The following is a 21,461-nucleotide window of genomic DNA, read 5'->3' on the forward strand; positions in this document are numbered from 1 at the left end:
TAACAGGCACTTTTCATAAAAGCATAGGACTTCAAAACCCAAAAGGAATCTACAGCTACCTAAGAACACTGAAATAATGTTAAAATCTAAAGAACATCAAAATCAGCATCAATAGACCATGTAAGCCTGTTTCACAGTCTGCTCTAATAATCAGGACGATGAACTGAACATCCACTTAGGTATGCTTCAGCTAAAGCTTGTGGGTTAGCGCCCCATAGGAGAATTACCACAAATTCAGGAATGAAATGGTCAAGAGACATAAGGATTGGTACAGTTTATTGATGAAGTCCATTTAAACAATTAAGGTTACAAAGAAACTCAGGTCATATAGCACATTGGAGAGTAAAGACTACTTATTTTGGATCATTAAATTCTCATTCCCCCATTCAATCAAAAATACCTACTTACCCAGTAAACTTGCCACAATGGAGACCAACCCTGTTCCAGCTCCAATTTCAATCACGTTTTTATCAACCATATTATACTGCTTTGCATTTGTTTCCAGGAAATAGCATAAAACAAGTGCCTACAAAAATTAAATTAAAAAGTTGGTGCTTGGCAAGTAGTAACAAAGAGCAAGATGAAACTCCAGTAGGTAAATGTGTCACTGATGTTACAGGTGAGTATCCCCATGTGAGTAGGAGAGCATCTGTGGCTGTTCATAGGCCTCATTCCAGGAAATCATCACAGAATTACAACCCCAATATGTTTAACATTTTGTCTAAAAATAGTCTTTGGGGATTACTGGGAGGAAAGAGAGATAACTAAAAGTACAGAGTTTAGTTGCTTAAATTGGGTCACGTTTCAAGGAAGCAACTAGTAATAATACCAGTTATTTTTAGTGTGTGGGCCAGGGCAGGCTGCAGTGGAGGGTCTGTGTCCTTCATGCTCAGTTGTTGAAGGAGTGGGTGCCCTTTGAGAATATTCTGCATGTTAGACTCATACAGATGTCACTATAATTGTTTAACCCAAATGGAGCCAGTAAAATGGGAAATAAAAACATTGACTCTTCTAAACTCTACAGTCATAAAAAACTGAAGGAGTAAACAATGTTTTTATGTGTCTCACAAATTTTGATAAAGTTAGAAATAGAATTAATTAGTGGAAATGACTTCCCAATTGCATGATTTCTAAGTTTTAGTGCTGTGTGAGGTCACATAGTAGCATTATACAACCTGTTTCCTTCTTCCATGTAAAACACATCAGTGAACCAAACTGACTGGAAAACAATTGAATGTAGCAAATTTTGTATGAAATTATACCGAGGGCCAAACAACAGCACCGTAACAGTCCATCGCTTCAGTAATCCGAATCTCATGACCAACAAAATGAAAGGCTTCCCAGGAAATGCTTGTTACCAGAGTTGGGATAAAACATCTCGCCATGATCTCTGAGACCACCTGCTTGTCGTCATGGTCTTCTCTGGCCTCTGCAAGGAAATCAAAGAGGTAGTAGGTATCTTAGAAACCCAAGACAGAAGAGAAGCAGCTAATGGAAATGCAGCATTTCCTGGGCTCAGTTACTTTCAAATATTCACTGACCTTAGATGAAACTAAAAAGTAAGGTCTACTCTCAAGTACCTCATAATGTAAGCTAACATTCACACATCAGGGTGTCCATGTTTTTCTGTTTTCTAGACGTCACACTATCCATTTCTGCAATGCTAAATACTACTTAGGCAATATGTTGGGCAAGGAGTACAGCTTAGAGGTAGTGTGCTTGCCTAGAATGTGCAAGAGGAAGGAAAGAAGGAAGGATGGAAGGAAGGAAGAAAGGGAAAGAGGGAGGGAAGAGGAAGGAAGAAAGCAAGGAAGTTTCCAAGGATCACCAATCAGTTCTTCCTGAACAAGAGAAGACTTTGATGGGATATAAGATCCTACCTTTTTGTAGAGTCTACACAGTATGATTTCAGGTGTTTTAGTGACATATAATAGGCTGTTCTATTTAACTTGCTTTTAACCAGATAAAAGATGTGTTGCAATACCACCCACGATATGCCCTAATATTATTATTTTTTATATTTATTTTTTAGTTTTCGGTGAACACAACATCTTTATTTTTATTTTTATGTGGTGCTGAGGATCGAACCCAGCGCTCCGCGCATGCCAGGCGAGCGCGCTACCACTTGAACCACATCCCCAGTCCTATTTTTTATTTTTATATTATTATTTTGGGGCACTCATGGAATGTTGGCATCTACAATCTTACTTATGGTTAATAAGTAACATTTAACTACTAATTATTGAGCATATACTTAACATGCTAGAACCTGCTATAATATTGACTTAATTTTGTTGTTGTTGTTGTTCTGGGGATTGAACCCAGGAGCACTTAACCACTGAGCCACATCCCCAGCCTGTTTTATTGTTTATTTTGAGGCAGGGTCTCACTAAGATTCTTAGGGCCTCACTAAGTTGCTGAGGCTGGCTTTGAACTTGTGATCCTCCTGCCTCAGCCTCCTGAGCCTCTGGGATTACAACTGTGCACCACCACGCCTGGCTGCTCTTAATCTTTGCAATAACTGTATGGTACACACTATTAGTTTCACTTTCACTGATAACAAAGCTAAGACTCAGAGAATCATGTTAACTTGACCAAGCCCACACAGGGTATAAATGAAAGAGCCAAAATTTGAGCTCCATTTGTGGTTGCTCCAGAGCCTCCTTTCTACAGTTTTAAAAAGCTGTGATATAATGTGTTTGTTTTTTTTTAATCTATTTGTCTCTAAGAGTTTACAAACTTAAGTAAAATGTGAAAGAGAAATCTATATCAAATGACGTTGGGAAACAAACAATATGTATAAAGTGCTTTGCATATTGCCTGCTACATGGTGTCTGAAAATTACTACTACTACTACTACTATCATTATTATTATTTTGAAAGTATAGCAAAGTGTATTAGAAGAGAAAGAAGAGGGAGCACCCTCAAGGGAGAGAACAGGTCCTCTCACAGAAGAGACATAAAGAATGATCATTATTTTTGTAACTGTTACTATTTTGATCACGAAATTCAGACAGAACAAGATCACCAGTTAATCAAACCCTGGATGGTATGGCACAGACTTGAAAACTCAACAGTTCATAGTGCTGTGGCTGAGGTACTTGGAGTGGTTTCATGAAAGAAGTCTGTCTTTGGTCAACCTTTGTTCTAACATGACTTCCATCGATAGAGAAGTTGTTTCTCTCTCACACCAGCCCTTAAAATCCACTGCTCCTTCCAGTATTTTCTGCTCTCTCAGCTCTTGCCATCCACCTCCCCTTCCCCAGCACTCGTGAAGTCAGGCTTAGTTTTCTCCCGAAGAGAAGATGGAAAATAAAGACCAACGGTGAATATAAGGAGGAAACAGCATGAAAAGACAAATCCAACCGAAAAAACAGTTTTAAATTCCTAAGTAGGAAGAGATGAGGCAGCAAAGTGTCATTGTAACCACTTTAGCCAGAGTACTCTTTGTTCCTGGGTTAGCCCATTCACTCACTCTAGAACTCTGTGCTGAAGGCCTGGTGTGCACCTGCCCCAGTCTGAGTGGTGGAAATATGGTAGCTGGCCAGAAGATGTGGTCACTCCCCTCAGAAACACTGGAAAGACAGACTTAATTCCTCTACACCTCAACAATGCATGTGATATCTCAGGGCATCAGAGATTGGATTTAATAATGTGAGCTACAATAAAGGTGAACATAAAGCCCATATTCTGGTAGAGTTTAGCAGCACTATTTGGGGTGGAAGCAGATATAATAGAGATGTAGGTTTAACTGGGCCTAAGCTCAATATGAGTCAAAAGTATAAAACCAGTATCAATAAAAACTTGTACACTAAGGTCATGTTAAGAATATAATTTCTAAAATGAGGTCAGTAAAGGCTCTGTTCTATTTCATGCTGGTCAGATCATACTGTTAGTCCCATATGCAACTGCAGAAGTCTCACTATACTGGAATGCCAAGAAACTGGAGGAACCGGGAGGTGAGACATCTTGAAACTCAGCCACAGGAGGACAATTTGAAGAGACAGACCTGCTCCTCAAAAATAGTAAAGACCTGAGGGAACACAAGAGTTGCTACAACTTTAAAAAACTAGTAAATAGAAGAATTGGGGGGGGGTGTGCGCATGCGCATGTGTGCCCCGCATAGAATCTAGTCAGAACCATGTGTTCCCCAAAAGAACTCCCGCTTAGGTACAGCCCACAGGAAGGGGCCTGTCCATCACCCGATTCTCCCACTATCACACTGACCCTCAGTAGAGATGCAACAAAAATAGCAAGATGAAAAATTGGTATTCTTCAGCAAGAGCCACCTCTTCTAATATATTCCACTGTACTTCTCCTTAAATAACTGCATGCATTCGCATTCAGAAGAGCTCCAAGAACCAAATAATACTGGTAATATGTTTTATTTGAACTTTAACTTTCATTCCACTACATGCACTTGGCTTGCTAAGAATGAAGGAGTGGGGGAGGAGGTTTGCTGTGGTGGCTCTTTAGGGAAAAGCAGAGAACATTAATTGCTTCCTTGACCTTTAGCTCAGCGTGTCCTCCTGGGCCTCCTTGCCTGCTCCTTGTAAATGCAGCACTCCTTTGACAAGTCACCTAAGGTACCAGGGATTAATAGATGTTAGAGTACACCAAATCCCAGGAGCATCTCCTAAAGTTCCAGCCTTTGATACAGAAACTTTGTCAGTGAATATTTACTGGTACAATTTGACACCTCTGACTTTGCACGTTCTTTTAAAGGTTAGTTGGCCAGATTAGTGCTGCTGTCTAACAAGTCGGTGATAACAAATGAATTCCTGGCTTTTGACTGTCTTTCTGAATATACTGAGCTAGTCCTTTCTTTTTGATAATGACTACATCTTTGTCCTCATGTGGAAATGAAATTTTTAAAATATATATAAGTATATGGTTATAATTGACAATTACACTCTCAATACAAAGGACCTTGAAAAATATTTCGTGAAACAACTATAGCCACTATTAATTGCATATACACGAAAAAGAACAACTTTATCTAACACATATGGCAATTCAAAACTAGTAATAAAACTATGATGATATTGTATCATATAGAAATCATTATCAGTTTGAATAAAATTTAATTGATAATGTTTTATATTAATATTCTGTTTTGCATTTAAATGTTATATGACTACTATAGGCATTCCATAAGCAGTAACCCTCATAAAATTAGCTTAATTTACATCACAAAGCCAAAATATGCTGAATATGGCTGCTTAAAACAATTTGTTAAAAGAGGAACAAGATCTTTGTAAGAACCACACTGATAAAATAATCAAGTTTCTTTTGAAATGACTGATGAAGCTTAAAACAAAATTTCTTCATGACAATAAAAAAATCACAATAATGTCTAGATGTAATATGTGAGATTTTAAAAGGAAACATATATATCTCTCTATGATTATTTCCATCTTAAAACACTGGCTGTTCTTACCCAGCATGAACTTCTACCTAAAGATCTTGAGGTAATAGTTGTAATACAGTAGTAATTTTTTATGTAAATGAAGACACATGTAATATTAAGTTCTAGTAATGACACCACCTACTTCCAGGTTGATAACAAGAATCTCTCACCTAGAATCTAATGAGAAGAGCAGTATACTACACAGGCATCCTGGAGCAGCCTCCTTGCAATAGAAGGGAGGGATCTATACCCCAAAGGTAATTTACAAAGCACACATTCCTCAAGCTGCATTGTTTACTGAATACGGGATTTAGTGTTTAAAAGATTTATGAATTAGCAGATAGTGTTTGGTTCTTAATTAATATCAGAAGAGCAATTTCCTCAAAAAGTTAATAACATTGTCATATATTGGAATTCTAGAAGCATTTTTGGACAATTTTCCCACATATATTCTCTCCTTATTTTCTAGCACTGGGACAAAAAACTAAAACTGGGTAACCTTACACAAAATAGTAGATCTTGACTTTCCTGGGTGAAAGCCCCCAAACTCCTGATGTCTTCACCTTTAGATGAAAGCTATCTACCTATCTTAGAGTATTATTTTCTTGATGAATTTAATATTGAAACATAACCATCAAAAGATCTTAAATAAAACATAATCAAGACACAGTATTATAATTATGTTGCTATCTTGGGCTTATCTATTTTAATGCTTTTTCATACAAAAAAATTCTAATACCATTTTCCTGCTATTAAATCTTTGCTGATTTAAAATTTACCAGGTGGCTCTTGTTCTCCTGAGAACTAAAGGGTTTTCAAGTATGAAGTGAAAATTAGCAATATTCTGCCACACTATGAAGACTATTCTCCTGAGAAAAATTCAGTGGTGAATTGATTTTGGTGCTGGATTACAGCAAGCCTTCCAAAATAGCAACTCTGTCTACAGTCCTCTCTTTTATATCTTTAAGGTCAGTAAGAACAATAATAAATGAAGGGTCAGAGCACAGAAATACACTAAATAAAAAAGGAAAAAAAACAGCAACTTTTTAATAGCAATGACAAGTGAATTCAAGCTTCCATTTGCCGGCTGTCATGAGAAAGTGTCAGCAAAATATCAAGTCAAGCCACTCTCCTAAATGAAAGCAACTGTCATTCAACCGAATCTTCTATTCAAAGAGGAATGTCATGTGCTTTTTAGAAATGCCTACGGATTTTTTTAAGATGTTAAAGATATTTTCAGATAAATAAATGGGCACAGGCTAATCTGAAACATACAATCGTGAATGCCTCAGCAATGCCAATATCTTGAGCCCTTATATTGAAATGGGTTCCTGAGAAGAGTCCACAGATATGTTCTATCTGCTGGTACACTGAGTTTCAAGAATGAAGAGTCTGGAACTCTAGTTGAGGAGACATCTTATGTCTTCACAGAAGAAGAAAATTCCTCTTTTATTGAGACTGCTCAGGATGCAAGTAGAAAACAAAGAAGAACCTCAGTTCATTGTCCTCAAAGTTCACTCCTTGAATCATGAAAGGGAAAGATTCAATTTCACTGTCAGTGGAGTTTGGGAAGTCTTGGAAAGCCCTTCTCTAAAGGCTATAGAAGTACCCAAGTTGGTGGGATCAGGAGAAGCAACCTTGAGGAGGAGACATTTGTGCTCAGGGAGCTATGAAAAGATCAAGGTGCACCTGGGATCATTGTGAGAAATGAGCCTGAAGAAGCTGCCTGAGACCAGAATTGTTGCAGTGTTGATCCTTGTTCTATAAGGGAAGGAGGAGCCAGGAACTGATGTGATCAGATGTGCTGCTCAAGAACTACCTCTGTTACGGCTTAGATGTGAGGTGTACCCCTAAAGTTCATGTGTGAGAAAATGCAAGAAAATTTAGAGGTGAAATTATAACCTATTCAGTGCATTAATCTCCTAATAGGGATTAACTGGGTGGTAACTGTAGACAGGCATGGTGTGGCTGGAGGAGGTGGCCATGGGCCATGGGGTGGGGGCTGCCTTTGGGGTTGATATTTTGTGAGCTGAGTTTAATCTCTCTCTGCTTCCTGGTGCTTTTCACCTTCATGCTCCTCTGACATGCCTCACCTCAGGCCAAGAGAAATGGAGTTGGCCATCTATGGACTGAGACCTCTGAAATGATGAGCCCCAAATAAAATTTTCCTCCTCTAAAGTTATTCTTGTCAGGTATTTTCATCACATCAGTGAAAAGGCTGACTGAAACAATCTCTGGCAGCAGTGGCTGTGGGACTGGTGAGGTCAGAAGCTAATGACAAGCCCGTTGCAAAGGCCCAGTTGACGGGAGTCTGATGAAGGCAGCAGACAGAGTTGAGGGCCGAGTCCCACCGGTGTCCTTTGAGCAGCACATGCCTCCTCTTGGGGACAGCAACTGGCACCCAAACCTGACATTCAAACCAGAGTTTTGAAGACATCTGAGGCAGATTGAGGCAGTAAACTTGAGTTACTTTTGTTAAACATGTGAAAAATTGGTTGTTTTTTAGCTGATACTTATTCGGGTTACTTTTTAAATATTTAAAATGTGTTAATGAGTGATGCTCACCTTAGTAATGCTATGGTACCCCAACTATAATATCACATATTTTACCTCACACTAGTGTGTGGTAGGTTTCATAAACAGAGATAGAATTACTCAGGTAAACTTTTTTCTTTGTGCAGTAAGGCTAATATTATTCATAAAAGCATATTACTCATTAATTCAACTACGTAAAGATTTATGAAAGTCCTCGGGAGAGAGTTTCATGTGATACCCTGAGTAGGATGTTATACTAGGCCTGAAGGGAGTCAACTGGCTGGTGACCAGAAATATAAGACCATCTCTAACGAGCAAGCCTAAGTCCAACCAATAGCCTTGGTTATAGTTAATTCATTTATTCACTCATTTATTGAGCACCTGGGCACTATGACGATGAAGACAGACCAACATGTAAGTGCTCTAACAGAGGCTCAACCAGATAATTCAAAAATTCAAAGTTCCACTTCTCAGGAGCTCAGCAAAGAATTACCTGAACCTTCATGATTAGGGGTTTGCCAGGCAAGTAAGATATGTCTTAAGAGGAGATGTGTCTCACATAGGGAACAATATGTGTCAGCCCACTGGCGAAAGATCTCTTGACCAATTTTACAATTCGAGGAACTCTGAGAATATATGAGGTAAGTGGAGGGGTCAGTAGCACAAGATAAGACACTTACACCATGCTTAGAAGTTTTGATTCTATCCTACAGGAAACAATGAGACACTGAATAATTTTAAACAGAAGCCTAATGTGGCAAGGTTTGAACTTTAAAAAGATCATGCAAGCCACAGTGTGAAAAAGGAACTAGAGAGGGTAAAGAAAGTTAGTCCAGAGTGAGATAGCCAATTAAAGGCAGTTAACAACACTGGAGAGAAGAAATGATACAGGTCAGAATCAAAGCAATTGATGCTGGGAATGGAGGAGGAAGAGTAGGAGCACTCATGGAGGAGGGCAGGCGAAACCAACAGGCTGTAATGGGGAGGGGCATGAAGGAGAGGGAGAAGGCTCCGGGGTAGCCAGGAAAGTGATTCTGCCATATACTGAGACAGGAAATATACTGAGGGGAAAATCTGAATAGGAAACCCACAGTTAAGGCATAGTCATCTGTGATAAGATGTGCTGGCCATCGAGGGGAGCCACTCAGATGAAGGGAACCTGCTATAAGGAGCTCAGTTGCCAACAGTGCCGCCCTCTGTGTCTTTGGCTCCTTGAGAGCTTCCTCCCCCTGCGGCTGCCTACCACAGCCAGCCCATCCCATGTTGGATGCCCCTTCAGTAGTCAGCTTCAGCTCAGGGACATCTCTTGCCTACCTGAGATGTCTCAGAACTGTTGGAAGCTCTTCCTACCCAGTCTATCCATCTCTCCCCTTCTTAGGTGTAGGACCTAAGCCGAGATCTGAGAATTCTGCCTACTTCTGCTCCTTCCTTCTTTATCTCCCACAAACATTTCCCCAAATAAAGTCCTTGCACATTTAATCCCACTTGGGCATTACTTCTGCAAAGACCCAAACTGACTCAAGGCAGTCTAATAAGCAACTGGAGTGATCTGAGTTGCTGTGCACCAGAACCCCTGACTCTGGGGAAGGACAGTCTCCTCCATGGCTGCAGACTCTCAGGAGACCGTTTTAGAAAACTATGCTACATGTGCTAAAGCTAGAGAAGGCTGCAGGCAAGTGTGGGACATGTGGCATTGTTAATGTGGATGAGGTTTTAGACAGATTATAATGTAGCATCAGAAACATGTAGAAAGGAATTGCCAGCACGTGCCCTAGTCATAGTTTTAATCTGTGTATAAATGAGTGACATTTTATAGTTCTTGAATCTTCATGCTGGTGTTGAAATACAAGCTAGGAGTCTGCTCCATCCTTTCCAAGTAAGAGATACTAAGTATAAAAGAGCTGGGGTAGGACATATCAATACGCTCCGGTGCCCGAGAACGCTGTGTTCCCCTTCTGGGAAGAGCCTTTGTCAGCAACACAACGCCTGGCTCTGCTCTAACAGCACACTCTTAATCCCCCAGCTCTGTGCTTTTGAACATATTTTTAAAGCTTTAATTGGCTATACAGATGATTATGGGGTGTGTTTGTTCATGTTGTAAAATATTTTAATACTACTTCTGTCTCAACCTTACCTTGAACTTCTTCCACTCCCTTTGTAATTTGCCAAATTATCATAAGCACAGTTGAAACCAAGAATTGTTACTAATGGTAATGATAATGATGTAATTTTATTCATAAACCACACAGAAATTGTATCTTCACTCAAATTATCTAAATGGCTGGATTCTCTAAGTGATTACAAATTAAATGTTTAGGTTTGCAAGAATCGCTACAGGAAAACCATTGGTGTTTAAGCCAGGTAGGCTGCCAACCCTGGGCACGCCCCCAACTCTCTCAGCCTGAAGACACGCTCATCTAGGTAGAAGCCACCTGGTGTGGCCAAAAAAGGGAAAAGCAGGATGACAATTCTTAGAAAGCGCCACATCATGATAGACCAGGAGGGAGAGAAAGAAAGAAGCAAGATGATTTTATTTGTTTTGAATTGCTCAACAAAAACATGGTAATTGTTCTAGTCTCTGTCAAGAATATCTACAAGTCTACACTTTTAATCTAGAGATAATGGGGTACTTATATTGTGATAACCATGCAGGTTCACACTTCATATGTAAGACTACGTGAAACTTGTAGGACAATTTAAATAATCACACTGCTGGTAGAACTCAAACTTAAATTCTACATCCAGAGGTCAAATTACATTAACACATACTTCATATTTAAGACCATGTAGTAATGATGGGCTAATTTCAAATAACTATACTGGTTGTAGAACTCAAATCCTTTTTACATCTAGAGGTCAAATTACATGATGTATTTGCCTCTAATTAATAGTCAGAGGGATGATCCATAAACACGTGTTACAGATGTTTTTATAGCCTAAATTCATCATTCATCCAAGCATTAGTAAAATCTTCAGTTTTTTCCATAAAACTATTTAGATCTCTCTTGCAAGCTTCTTACCTAAAATAACTTACAAATCGCAAACATGCATTTCATGTATGGTATTGGGTAAAAATAAAATTTTCCATCTTTACAGATAAAGAAAAACTCTAAATATATAGTAAGTAAGTTCTAATTACTTAGTAACTCTATATATTTTATTTATTGTCTGCCAAAATTATCTCAAACATATCCCCAGGATCCTAGGTATGATAACAGTAGGCATAAAAAATTACTGGAGATATCTCAGGTTAGCAAACACAAACTGAGACATAACATGCAGTAAATCAATGTCCTAGCTCCCTTCAAGACATGGATGAACACTGCAAAAGGAATATTTTATATTCTACTAATTATTTGCCTCCTTAGAATTGGTCAAATGGTGAAAGAAACAAAATTATTTACCTTCTTGAACTTCTGGCTCCATCAAGTGATCAATCAATGGATGGCTATATATTGATGTTTTCTTGATCATTTCTTGAAAACTAGGCAAGTAATAAAATGTCAAATGGTATTAATGAAGTAAAAATATGTACCGAGCATACTCATGCTTACCTACTAAAGTTTAACTTCAAATATAGCTGAGGGAATATTAAAGCACCACATAATAAAAAAGCATGATTTAATCAAGACCAACTCAACACTACCTAGCACAAATCACAACTGGAACAAAGGCTTCAGAGTCAGGACTTCTATAAGCTACTAGAGAAAGAACGTGTTCCTCACCAGAGACAAACAGCTGCCACAGAGAGGCACATCATACTGCCTGGTAAGACAGCAATGCCAAAATTTAAGAGATGACTAAAACATTGGGAAGAAATGGGTTCTGCTTGGTGCATTGAAAACCATAATATTAATCTAAAATAAAGCATCCTAGCAACCAGTGCAGAGTTCATTTGTTCCCATCTGTGCGTCATTAGCACTTCCTCAGTGTCAAACAGCACCAGGGCCAGATGATCGTCCTAGTAGCTTCTACCATCTATGCACACCATCCCAGCAGACATATAAGACTGAATAAATCAAAGTATTTCATGCTTCTCAAGTGGAGCAGATAATCAGAATTAGCTCAAATGAGCCATTACTTAAACCTCACTAAAGTTTGATTGGTATCATAGAAGCTATTCACTGTACTACCATAAATTAGTAAAACACTTTCTTCCAAGGATCCCAAACTACTTATAAGTCACATTTCTTCACAGCATGCCTCAGTAAATTAGAAGCCAAATTATTTTCCCTAGAGTTTACAAACAAGGTCACAACTCAAATAATAGCAAGACATATGTTTTGTTCCCAATTTAATCTTTTCCATTAAAGAAAGCAGTCTTCATTACACCTGTCCACATGAAAGCCAGTATTTATTAAATGTTAAACCTAGACACACCTAAATGACTTAGCCAAGTTTACAGAAGGTTAAAAAGTATCATCCACAACTTCTGTTTTGCTGCCGAGTCCTCTGGTAGAGCCTGAAAGGCTTGCACCAAAGCAGAGTTTACTACTGTACACACTGGCAGTGGGGCCCTGCAGAAGGATTAGGATCCTGACAGCTGCAGCTTCCTCGCCTCTGGTTACACAGCAGTGAGGCTGGGACACCCTTCTAAAGGGGCTGAATAACAGAATGACTGCGGTCCATGAAAGAGCTAAAACCAATAGCTAGATGTAAACCACTCCCATGAGTAAGCAAAGACTGCACAGAGGCAGCAATCCAGTTCTCCCACGTCAATGTCAAGGCTTATTCTAATACTCCACGGCTAACATGTCCTGTGAAATGGAGGCCACATAATTTTCATATCACCAGTCTGTCTGTTTTCAGAATCCAATTGCATCAGAATTTACGCAGCACTGCTCTGTGCCCAGGAATCAAAGCACCCCAACTCCTTCCTATTCAGGTGGAATGGCAAGCTAAGGGTGTGTTCATCTCTGTACTTACACAGGTGCACTATGTACCTGTAGGCATGCATAAACATTCCCCTGTCTCTGAAAAGATCCCCTTGATATAAGTTACTTGAAGCAACAAAGCCAAACAATATTGCAAATTTAAACTTAGGAATGCAAGAAACACTTGACATTCCATGACTTACACAGAGCTAACCAAGGTCACTCTGCTGTACTAGGCAGGCCTGCACTTCAGGAGGCTCCATTTAGTTACTCCTATCAATAATTAGCTGGTGATTTTGACCATACAGTTAGCATGTTCCCTGGCTTTCTCATCTACTAAATAGGGATATAAAAAGCATATAATATACATATTTGTTGGTTACGATTATAGGTAAAAACATTCTAGAAAGTCTAAAATCCTAAACAATACAAACTATTATTCATAGGCAGTTAATTTTGGGCAAATGACACTCTTTTTGACTATTTTTAAAGCAAGAATAAAGAATTATTTAATGTATAAAATTATGACTTTTTCAAAGAGCTGTTTGAAAGATGATGCAATCCTTGGTGCTGGATTTCTTCAGAAGCAGAATCCCTAAATCAATCATCTTAGCCAACTGTTAGACATAATCATTTCAATTATACAGAACTGTTTAAAAAGCAGAGACACAGAGATTTCTGCCTCTGGCTGTATGTACCTAGAGCAGACCTCTGCTTCCTTAGGAACCAGAAAAGCAGGTTTTCAAATACAAACACACATATGCTCACGTGCTCCTGTTAAACAGCATCGCATCAAGCTGTCCAGGTAACAAGAACTCCAGGCACTGATCCCCGGTGAAGAGAAAGAGGCTGAGTAGCCCAAGAGGAAACAATGGACCCAGCTCAGCTTCAGGCAACCTCACAGAAGTGGGCAGACAAAAGAACAGCTGGCAAGGCATCCAGGCACTGAAGGCCTGGATCCCAAAGAAGGGACAGGGAAGTAGCCTGACATTCCTCACTGACCTTGCACTCACAGCAATGAGTAATTGTGCTGTTTAGGGCACGAGGCCAATTTCCCAAGCATGACAAGGCAAAAAGCAGAACAAGGTTCAGAAGAGAAACACCAGGCTTTCAGCTGGTACTCCTGGAGAACCTTTTAGGAATAAGGACTGAGCAGCAGCTGGAGTTTTGTAAAGACTGAAAACCAGACTTGAGTCCACTTTGTCCTGACATGACATGACATGATCAGCCCTGCTGCCTGGCAGAATACCTCTGGGATCCCTGGTTTCGGGGGAGGGGAGTCAGCACAGCCACAGTTTCTCATTCAGAAATTTTTTCAGTCAAAATTCACCAAGCACATCAACAGACAATAGAAATAAACTCACAGGTGACCCAGATAATGGAATTATTTGATATAGGCTTCAAAGCAACTGTTTATGATGATCAAAAACATATAAGGGAAACTATACCAAAGAATTAGAGTATATTTAAAAAAAAAAAAAAAGAGTCTACTAGAAAGAAAGAAAAAATAACAATAAATGAAAAAAATTAAATGTATGGGTTTGACAGCAAATGTAGATAAAGCTGAAGAAAATATTAATAACCTGGAAGATAATTTCATTTTATAGAAAAGATGCTATCACCTAGATGTAATAGGTAATCAACTTGCTCTGAATAATGATAAATTGGCTTTGCTGCTGATTATTTTCAACAGGCAACCTATTTTTGTAAGTAAAACAAAACCCTGGAATTTTGAGTTAGATTTGAGTTCAGGTAAAAAATCTTTTTTTTTTTAAAGAGAGAGAGAGAATTTTTTTAATATTTCTTTTTTAGTTTTCGGCAGACACAACATCTTTGGTTGTATGTGGTGTTGAGGATCGAACCCGGGCCACATTCATGCCAGACGAGCGCGCTACCGCTTGAGCCACATCCCCAGCCCCAGGTAAAAAATTCTTACTGACTAGATGGGTAGCTTTTATAGTCAGTTAATGTCTCTAAACTTGTCTATTCCTTTGTAAAAGAATATCCTTCGGTCACACGGTTAAACTGAAAAAGAGGATATACTATCAAAGGGTTCTATAAATATACTTTTCAGCATGTTTCTCATGGTCCTGAATAACCATTTTCTCCTTCTTCCTAGGCACAGACCAGGTAGAAATCACATTTCTGAGCATGTCTAAGTATGGCCAAATGCTCAGTTCAGGTCAATGAAATGGAAGAAAAGTGATTTTTCCATTCACCCTTAATGTAAGACATTCTGCTTGTCCTGGATTTGGTTCTTTCCCCTTCCAGGAGGGTGAAAAACTGATGCAGTGGTCACAGTCTGTTCAAGCAAGACACCCCAGAGGATGGCTGGCCTGGGCTCTGAATAACTCAAAAGACAACAACTTCCCCTGTTGACGCGTCGACAGTAGAGTAAGAGAGAAGGAAGGCTCTAGCTCACCTAGACTATGTATAGGAAGGTCTCCGTTACAGTGACAGACTTTGTATCAGCTAACACAATGGAAAATAAATTTGAATTATCTATTAAAGCCAACAAAATCAAAATATTTAGCACTGTTCTACCCACATGTATATGCAAAAACTCCCAATTACCAGTACCTTTGAAAAATACCAATGATATGAAAACATGTTCCTGTCCTCACTGAGGTGTTCTGCTTCAAATACCTCTAGAGCAAAGAGGCATCAAGAAATGACTTGAGTTTATTGTGCAGATGTCATTATCAATGTGAGAAGGAAGCTGCTAGAGAAGACTGAGAGAAGCAGAAGCCATATTTGAAATTAAGAAGAAACAATGAGCATAGAAAAGCAACAGCTGAAGTCCAAGTATCCCAGAAGTTTGGTTGAACAGTAAACAAATGACAGCCTAAAATCCTGAGGACTCATTGAAAAGTTGTTGAAAAGTATCTGTTTGTATCTTATTTTCTTTGGTGAAGATTTTCAATTTGAAGGCCAAATGGTGGAAACAAGGAAAGATGGAAATATGAAAGATACCAGAAGGATTATGAACTTGGGAAGGCACATCTGAAGGTACCCTAGACTCAAAGTAGCAGGCTACTGGAGATCTCCGTCTAGTAATCCTAAAGTAACCTAGGCTGACCACTGGACAAAGAGCTGTGCCAACAGTAGTCAACACCTAACGTGGACCCACCTACACTGGCTTGATGAACCCCTGAGCCACCAAATTTATTTACAGAGAAGTCAGCTTCTGACACCTGAAGTAGTGTGAAAGCAAACATTACGGTGCAGAGGTTGCCATCATTAATGCTCACAGGAAGAACGAAGCGCCTCAGTCAGGTTTCCTAATTAATTGCTAAAATCGCAGCAATCATGTTCTTCAAATGTGCTCCGGCAGTGAGGGTCCCTCCTGCTATCATTCTAAGAAGAGCTTGAGGGAAAACAGCAAGCAGTGGGGTGCAGGAATTTATTTGTTACTGGAGCTGCCACTATTTATTCCTAAACTACACAGGTATCTTTCTTCTCACCTAGGTATGAGTCAGAGGGAAGGCATTCTGAGAGCCGGCGCTGGTCATGTAGATTCTTTGTTCTTTTTTTTTTTTCCTTATGGGTCAGAAAGCACCAGGCAGTGTAAGGTATGGAATCGGGAAGAGAGAAAGTCTCTGAGAACAAGAAAACACCCGACGTGGCAGGGGACACGCGCCAATCTTTTTAAAGACCACACACTGGATAGAAGACTGTGCCAACGCATTTAATTTCACTGTCCTCAGGGCCGCGGAGGAGAAGGCAGATTCTGAATCAGGTTTGCCTCGCTCTTCCCCTGGCACGGCTCGCCTTCCCTTTTCTCCTCCCAAACACGGGCCTGGCCGTCACCAGGGCGGCCCTGGCGCTCCCGCCGCGGTCCTCCTCGTCCTCGCTGGAGCTGCTGGTGCTCACCCCGGCCGCCTGCACGGGAGCGCGGGGCCCGACGACCCCCCGCCTGGCCCCAGCTCCTCTCCGGCGCACGTTCCTCGGCGGCGAACCTCCGGCCTCCTCACCCGAAGAGGCACCGGACTCCGAGAGGCAGCTCAGCCCCAAAAACCCACCGCATCCATCGGGGCCTCCAGACTCGGACAGCCTCCTCCTCCTCTTCAGGCTCGAGGCCTCCTGCGGTTCCTCGGCGAGGCTCCTCTTCTGGGCGCTGCCCGGGGCCTGGCCCAGCGTCTCGCTCTCTCCCTCCACCTGGGGGGCGGCCGCTTCCCTTTCCTTCCTCAGCATACACGTCACGGCCCTGTGGAGTCGCTGGCTCTTAATGCGCTTAGCATCTTGCTTCTCCTGCTGAGCCAGTCTAAAGAAAGAATCAATCCGGAGCTGAGTCTAAAATAAAACAACATGCGAATCAGACAGATTTCCACACCGTGTCAACAAGCTCCGCCTTGATTGCTCACATTGGATTACCACTTCAGAGAATGCTGATTTACACCTTCCAAAAGCCAGCTCTCTTCCAATTAATCACAGTGGATCTCAGTGATTTCTAAATTACACTGAAAGCAATACCTGCACTCACTCTGTCGGCTCAGTCCTCTGTCCACATCTCCAACAACAAATCTCTTCTGAGATACTCAAAAAGCATCATCTTCTCAAGCAATAAAATTTCATTGGGCTTGTTTCTAAGTCCTACGTCTCCTTCTTAAAACATTATATAATCATATAGTACCTCCAGGAGGCAAGCTCACAGGATACTTTAAGAGCTCTAAAAAGTCTTCAAGCCTTGGGAAGATACTCTTTAAAAATACTTACATGTGAGAAAAGTTTTAGGCTTAATGTCCATCACAACATTATTTACACTTTCCAATCATAGAGAAATAAACTTACATTAAGTTCAATAGTGGGAAAGGAGAAAGTTCTACAACAAAATGTATCTCGAGCCAAGGAGTAACCAGTCGGTGAGAAACAGCATTCACTCTCAGCTGGGCGATGCTTTCAGCAGAGAAAGGTCTTCCAACAAACAAGAGGGATCCCCTGGAAATGCTCTTTACATCAGTTTTGCTTATTTTTTTTTTCCAAAATTGACCAAACTTAATGGAAATTAACTCAATTATCTGAAAAGATATTTTTTCATTTCTGCTAAACAGTGGATTTGAGAGTGTACATTGTGGATTGCTTCCATGGTGGGCAAAAACTTGCTTTAAGTGAGCAAGAACACATGGACAGAGCAAGAACACATGGACAGAACAAGACCCACTCACCTGCCCAGGGGAGACGGTCCTACAAGGCCTCTCCTCCTCCAGATCCCCTCTCTTACTGATATGCTATAATGACTGAGATTCTACTATAAAGAGCTATATAAAAATCATAAATTAAGAAGTGCTTATAATTGAGAAACCCTAATGACCAGAACTGTTCTGGATTGGACATTTCCTAAGCTTTTAAAAAATGACAATAACACCAAGAGGGTAATATCTTTAATCAGAAATGCTTAGTGTGAAATTGATTATTGTTTTTTTTTTTCAAAGTCAGAATGAACATGAAAGGCCATCACAGTCCAGCACTAAGAGAGATATTGTGAAGACTAAGTCCAATTATTCTTTTTCTATTTTCCTCTGTTCTTTACCTAAAATGATTGGCAGCTGTTGAAGAACAGCTAGTTAACTCTTTGGGTATGCATCATAAATGTATGTTGCATACCCAAAGAGTTAACTAGCTGTTCTTCAACAGCTGCCAATCAAAGCCCTACTAAGTTCACCCTTCAGTGTGAAATCAGGGAAAGAGCCACCTGATTACCTGCTGGACATCCAGTTGCTTTAATACCGGAAATAGAGATTCATCCGTTTTAGTCCTGTTCCATCCAAAATACCGCTGACAAAATATGCAGGCAGTTAAGGTTATAAATGCTTTCAAAGGTACTTAACAAGTGATAAATAAAAGATCCAAAGAACTGACCCTTTATTCCCTTTCAAAAGATTTTCATATTTAAAACATTAAAGAGGTAATGATAAAAAGATAAGAAATTATTCCAACATGATCATCTTGCAGTATGTTCTTTTCAAATCCTGTAAGGCAGAAGAAACTCCACCCTCATTTTACGACGTCAGCCTTTTGACTATGAAAAGTCTGACTTAGAATAAAATATGTTTCAGATATCTTGTCTATGAAAGAAAAAAAATAAACTGTAGCTAGATTAATTCTACTCTAACATTTTAAACATCAACTGAAATACTTAAATTTAAGTATACAAACTAGAAAACCAGCAATAAAAAGGACAAAATTATGTGGGGCTGGGATGCAGCTCGGTGGCAGAGAGAGCACTTGCCCAGCACTCGTGAGGCCCCGGGTTCAACCCCAGCACCACACACACAAAAAAAATCATCATCATCTTTCCTATTTTTTTCAAAATAAACAGTACTTAAGTATGTGTTCATGTCTATGAATGCTATCATGGCTTATCTGAAAGAAGATCCTCTTTAATACTGAGAGGGAAAAAGGAACTAAAAGGAGGGTTTCAAGTGAATGTGATACCAGGGGAAAATGATCCAAGTTCTTGTTCAAAAGTTTAACAAGCCTTACTATGGCTCAATGTCCCTTATGTTTGCAGAGATTCAAGGATACTCTCTAATTTTGTCAAGATCCGGTTTCCCCCACAGAAACGAGCCCTTTGAGTCATCCACCACAGGTCTGAGGTAAGCATCCGCAACCGCTGGGTTAGGGAAACCAGGTGTGAGTTGCAATTTCCGTAGTTTTTTCTTCACTTTGGTGTCATAAGGATTGGGTCTTATCTTCTTATTTTTTTGAGCTTCATGCCACCACTCTCTATAAGGTAAAGAAAATATTTATAAAGTAATGAGACAGTGTAGTGCATGCACTGGGGGTAAAGAACTGAAGGTAGAGTTCAGAAATGGAAAATTCAAATCCTAATTCCAATGCAAAGTGAATGATGTATAGAACACTAATTGTACTGCTTTCAGTATTATTAACCACGAGGAATAGTGATAGGGAACATTTATTAAATGATGTCTCTGTACTTGGTACTGTTCAATATTTTATCTACCCCATAATCAAGCAGAGTCCTATCATCAGCCTCACCCAGAGAGGAAACTGAACTCAGAAAGAAGAAACTTGCTCAAGATTTGTAGTTGGAAGTGAAAAGCCTCTCCCAGAGCCTTCATGCATAATTACACTACCACAACAATTTCTCCAGGTCTCCTTCTCAGCAGTAAAATGAAGCAATGTATCTGCATTTTCACCTCTAACAAAATGCATCGATGAATACAAGAGTATTCAATAAAAGGTGAAAATGCCGAGAACATGGTAAATTTTATAGTTGAAAAACATAAGTCAACAAAAAGCATCCTATCATTTCTTTTCCCAGAGGGGAACATATAATGGAAAAAGGTCAACAGATATTAAAAATAATAAATAATAATACAAAATATTACTTTCTTGTGTGTTAAGCAATGTTCTAAGCAAAGATATGGCTATTTTTTCTTTATATTTTATCCATTTTTTCCATTCTAATACTCATCTATTATTTCTTGAACTCATCCATTGTGGTTAAAGAAAGCTACATTTTTTTTTTCTTTCCATAAAAATGTGGGACTGGGGGAGGTTCTGGGGAATTAAATTTATTGAATTATACGCATGTATGAAAATTCTACAATAAAGCCCAATATTCTGTATAATTAATATGTACCTAAGAAAAGAAAGAAAGAAGTGGGGCCAGACGCTCTGGGACTGGCTGGCCAGGGTAACAGGAAGTAGCACTGTGCTGGGCTAGGAGGATATCCTTTCCACTTTCCTCTTCCTGCCTCTTGGAACATTTGCTCTTGGAAGCAGCCACCAGGCTTTGAGGAAGCCAGTCTCACGAGCAGGTCCAGATGGAGTGGGTGCAAGGCCCCACCCACAGCTCTGTCTGGGCTTCCAGTGACAGTAAGACCACCTGGCCAACGTGTGTGTCAGCTATTTAAACAGATCCTTGAGCCCAGATGAGCTGTTCAAACAACATGGAGCAGAAACAAAACACACCCAGGAAGCTGACTAAACTTTAGATTCATGAGCAAAATCAATGACTTCTGCCATTTGAAGCCCCTGAGATTACAAGGTAGTTTGTACCGCAACAGCAGAACACCAGGAAAAATAAATACATAAAGTTAAAAACATAAAAATAACCCTCACCAATCCATGGACTCAATGGAACACACCTGCCCCCCGACCCACAAAAAACCCACTGCTTCTCCCACTTACTGGTGTTGGGAACTAATTCATGGAGTGGTATCAGCCTGCGTTCCACCTCATGACACACGAGTGCCATCTACTGTTGAAAAGACTAACTGCAGTCTTCGTTGAATCAAAACACACACACACACACACACAAATAAACAATAACAATCGTCGTCGTCGTCTATCTTCATCACTTTTATAACACTGTTTCCGAGGGTGTCCTGGGGAAATGCCCACGAGCCTGCCACCACTGCTTCACTTTTGAATTTTCATCATGACTGCCAGGTAGGAGAATGTGCTCAGCACACTGGGCTCATGGAGCCAAAAAGACCACTACTCCTTAAGCAAGAGGGCCAGACACTTAACATCCAGGACGAATTGTGGCATCTGTCAATCAGCGTGGCTGTGGGAGGAGAGCAGGGAGTAGTGACACCTGTGATGGAACTGAAGGACTGGTGTGCAGGAGGGAAGCAGCTGCTGCTCCAGCTCAGCTGCTGTGGGACAATCAG

At 40.1% G+C, this 21,461-nt stretch overlaps 1 protein-coding gene across 3 annotated transcripts in view; it reads right to left on the reverse strand.

The window, feature by feature from the left end:
* Nucleotides 1-259: 259 nt before the first annotated feature.
* Ercc5 (ERCC excision repair 5, endonuclease) overlaps nucleotides 260-21,461 on the reverse strand; it is a 40,616-nt gene continuing 19,414 nt past the window's right edge. Inside the window, exons 13-18 of one of the 3 annotated variants that reach the window (XM_046454973.2) lie at nucleotides 19,345-19,545; nucleotides 18,520-18,604; nucleotides 16,284-17,112; nucleotides 11,350-11,429; nucleotides 1,359-1,429; nucleotides 260-526 (exon numbers count right to left, since the gene is read on the reverse strand). In XM_046454973.2, coding sequence (XP_046310929.1) covers nucleotides 16,555-17,112; nucleotides 18,520-18,604; nucleotides 19,345-19,545 — 844 coding nt within the window. In that variant the 3' untranslated portion in view covers nucleotides 260-526; nucleotides 1,359-1,429; nucleotides 11,350-11,429; nucleotides 16,284-16,554. Of the gene's footprint in view, nucleotides 1,430-11,349; nucleotides 11,430-16,283; nucleotides 17,113-18,519; nucleotides 18,605-19,344; nucleotides 19,546-21,461 lie in introns of those variants that run through there. The other 2 variants (XM_058582736.1, XM_046454974.2) reach the window with 2 other exon arrangements.

The sequence above is a fragment of the Marmota monax genome, unplaced genomic scaffold (genome assembly GCF_021218885.2).
Source record: "Marmota monax isolate L192 unplaced genomic scaffold, Marmota_monax_Labrador192_F-V1.1 WCK01_AAM20220418_F8-fsc00026, whole genome shotgun sequence".
NCBI classification, from domain to species: domain Eukaryota; kingdom Metazoa; phylum Chordata; class Mammalia; order Rodentia; family Sciuridae; genus Marmota; species Marmota monax.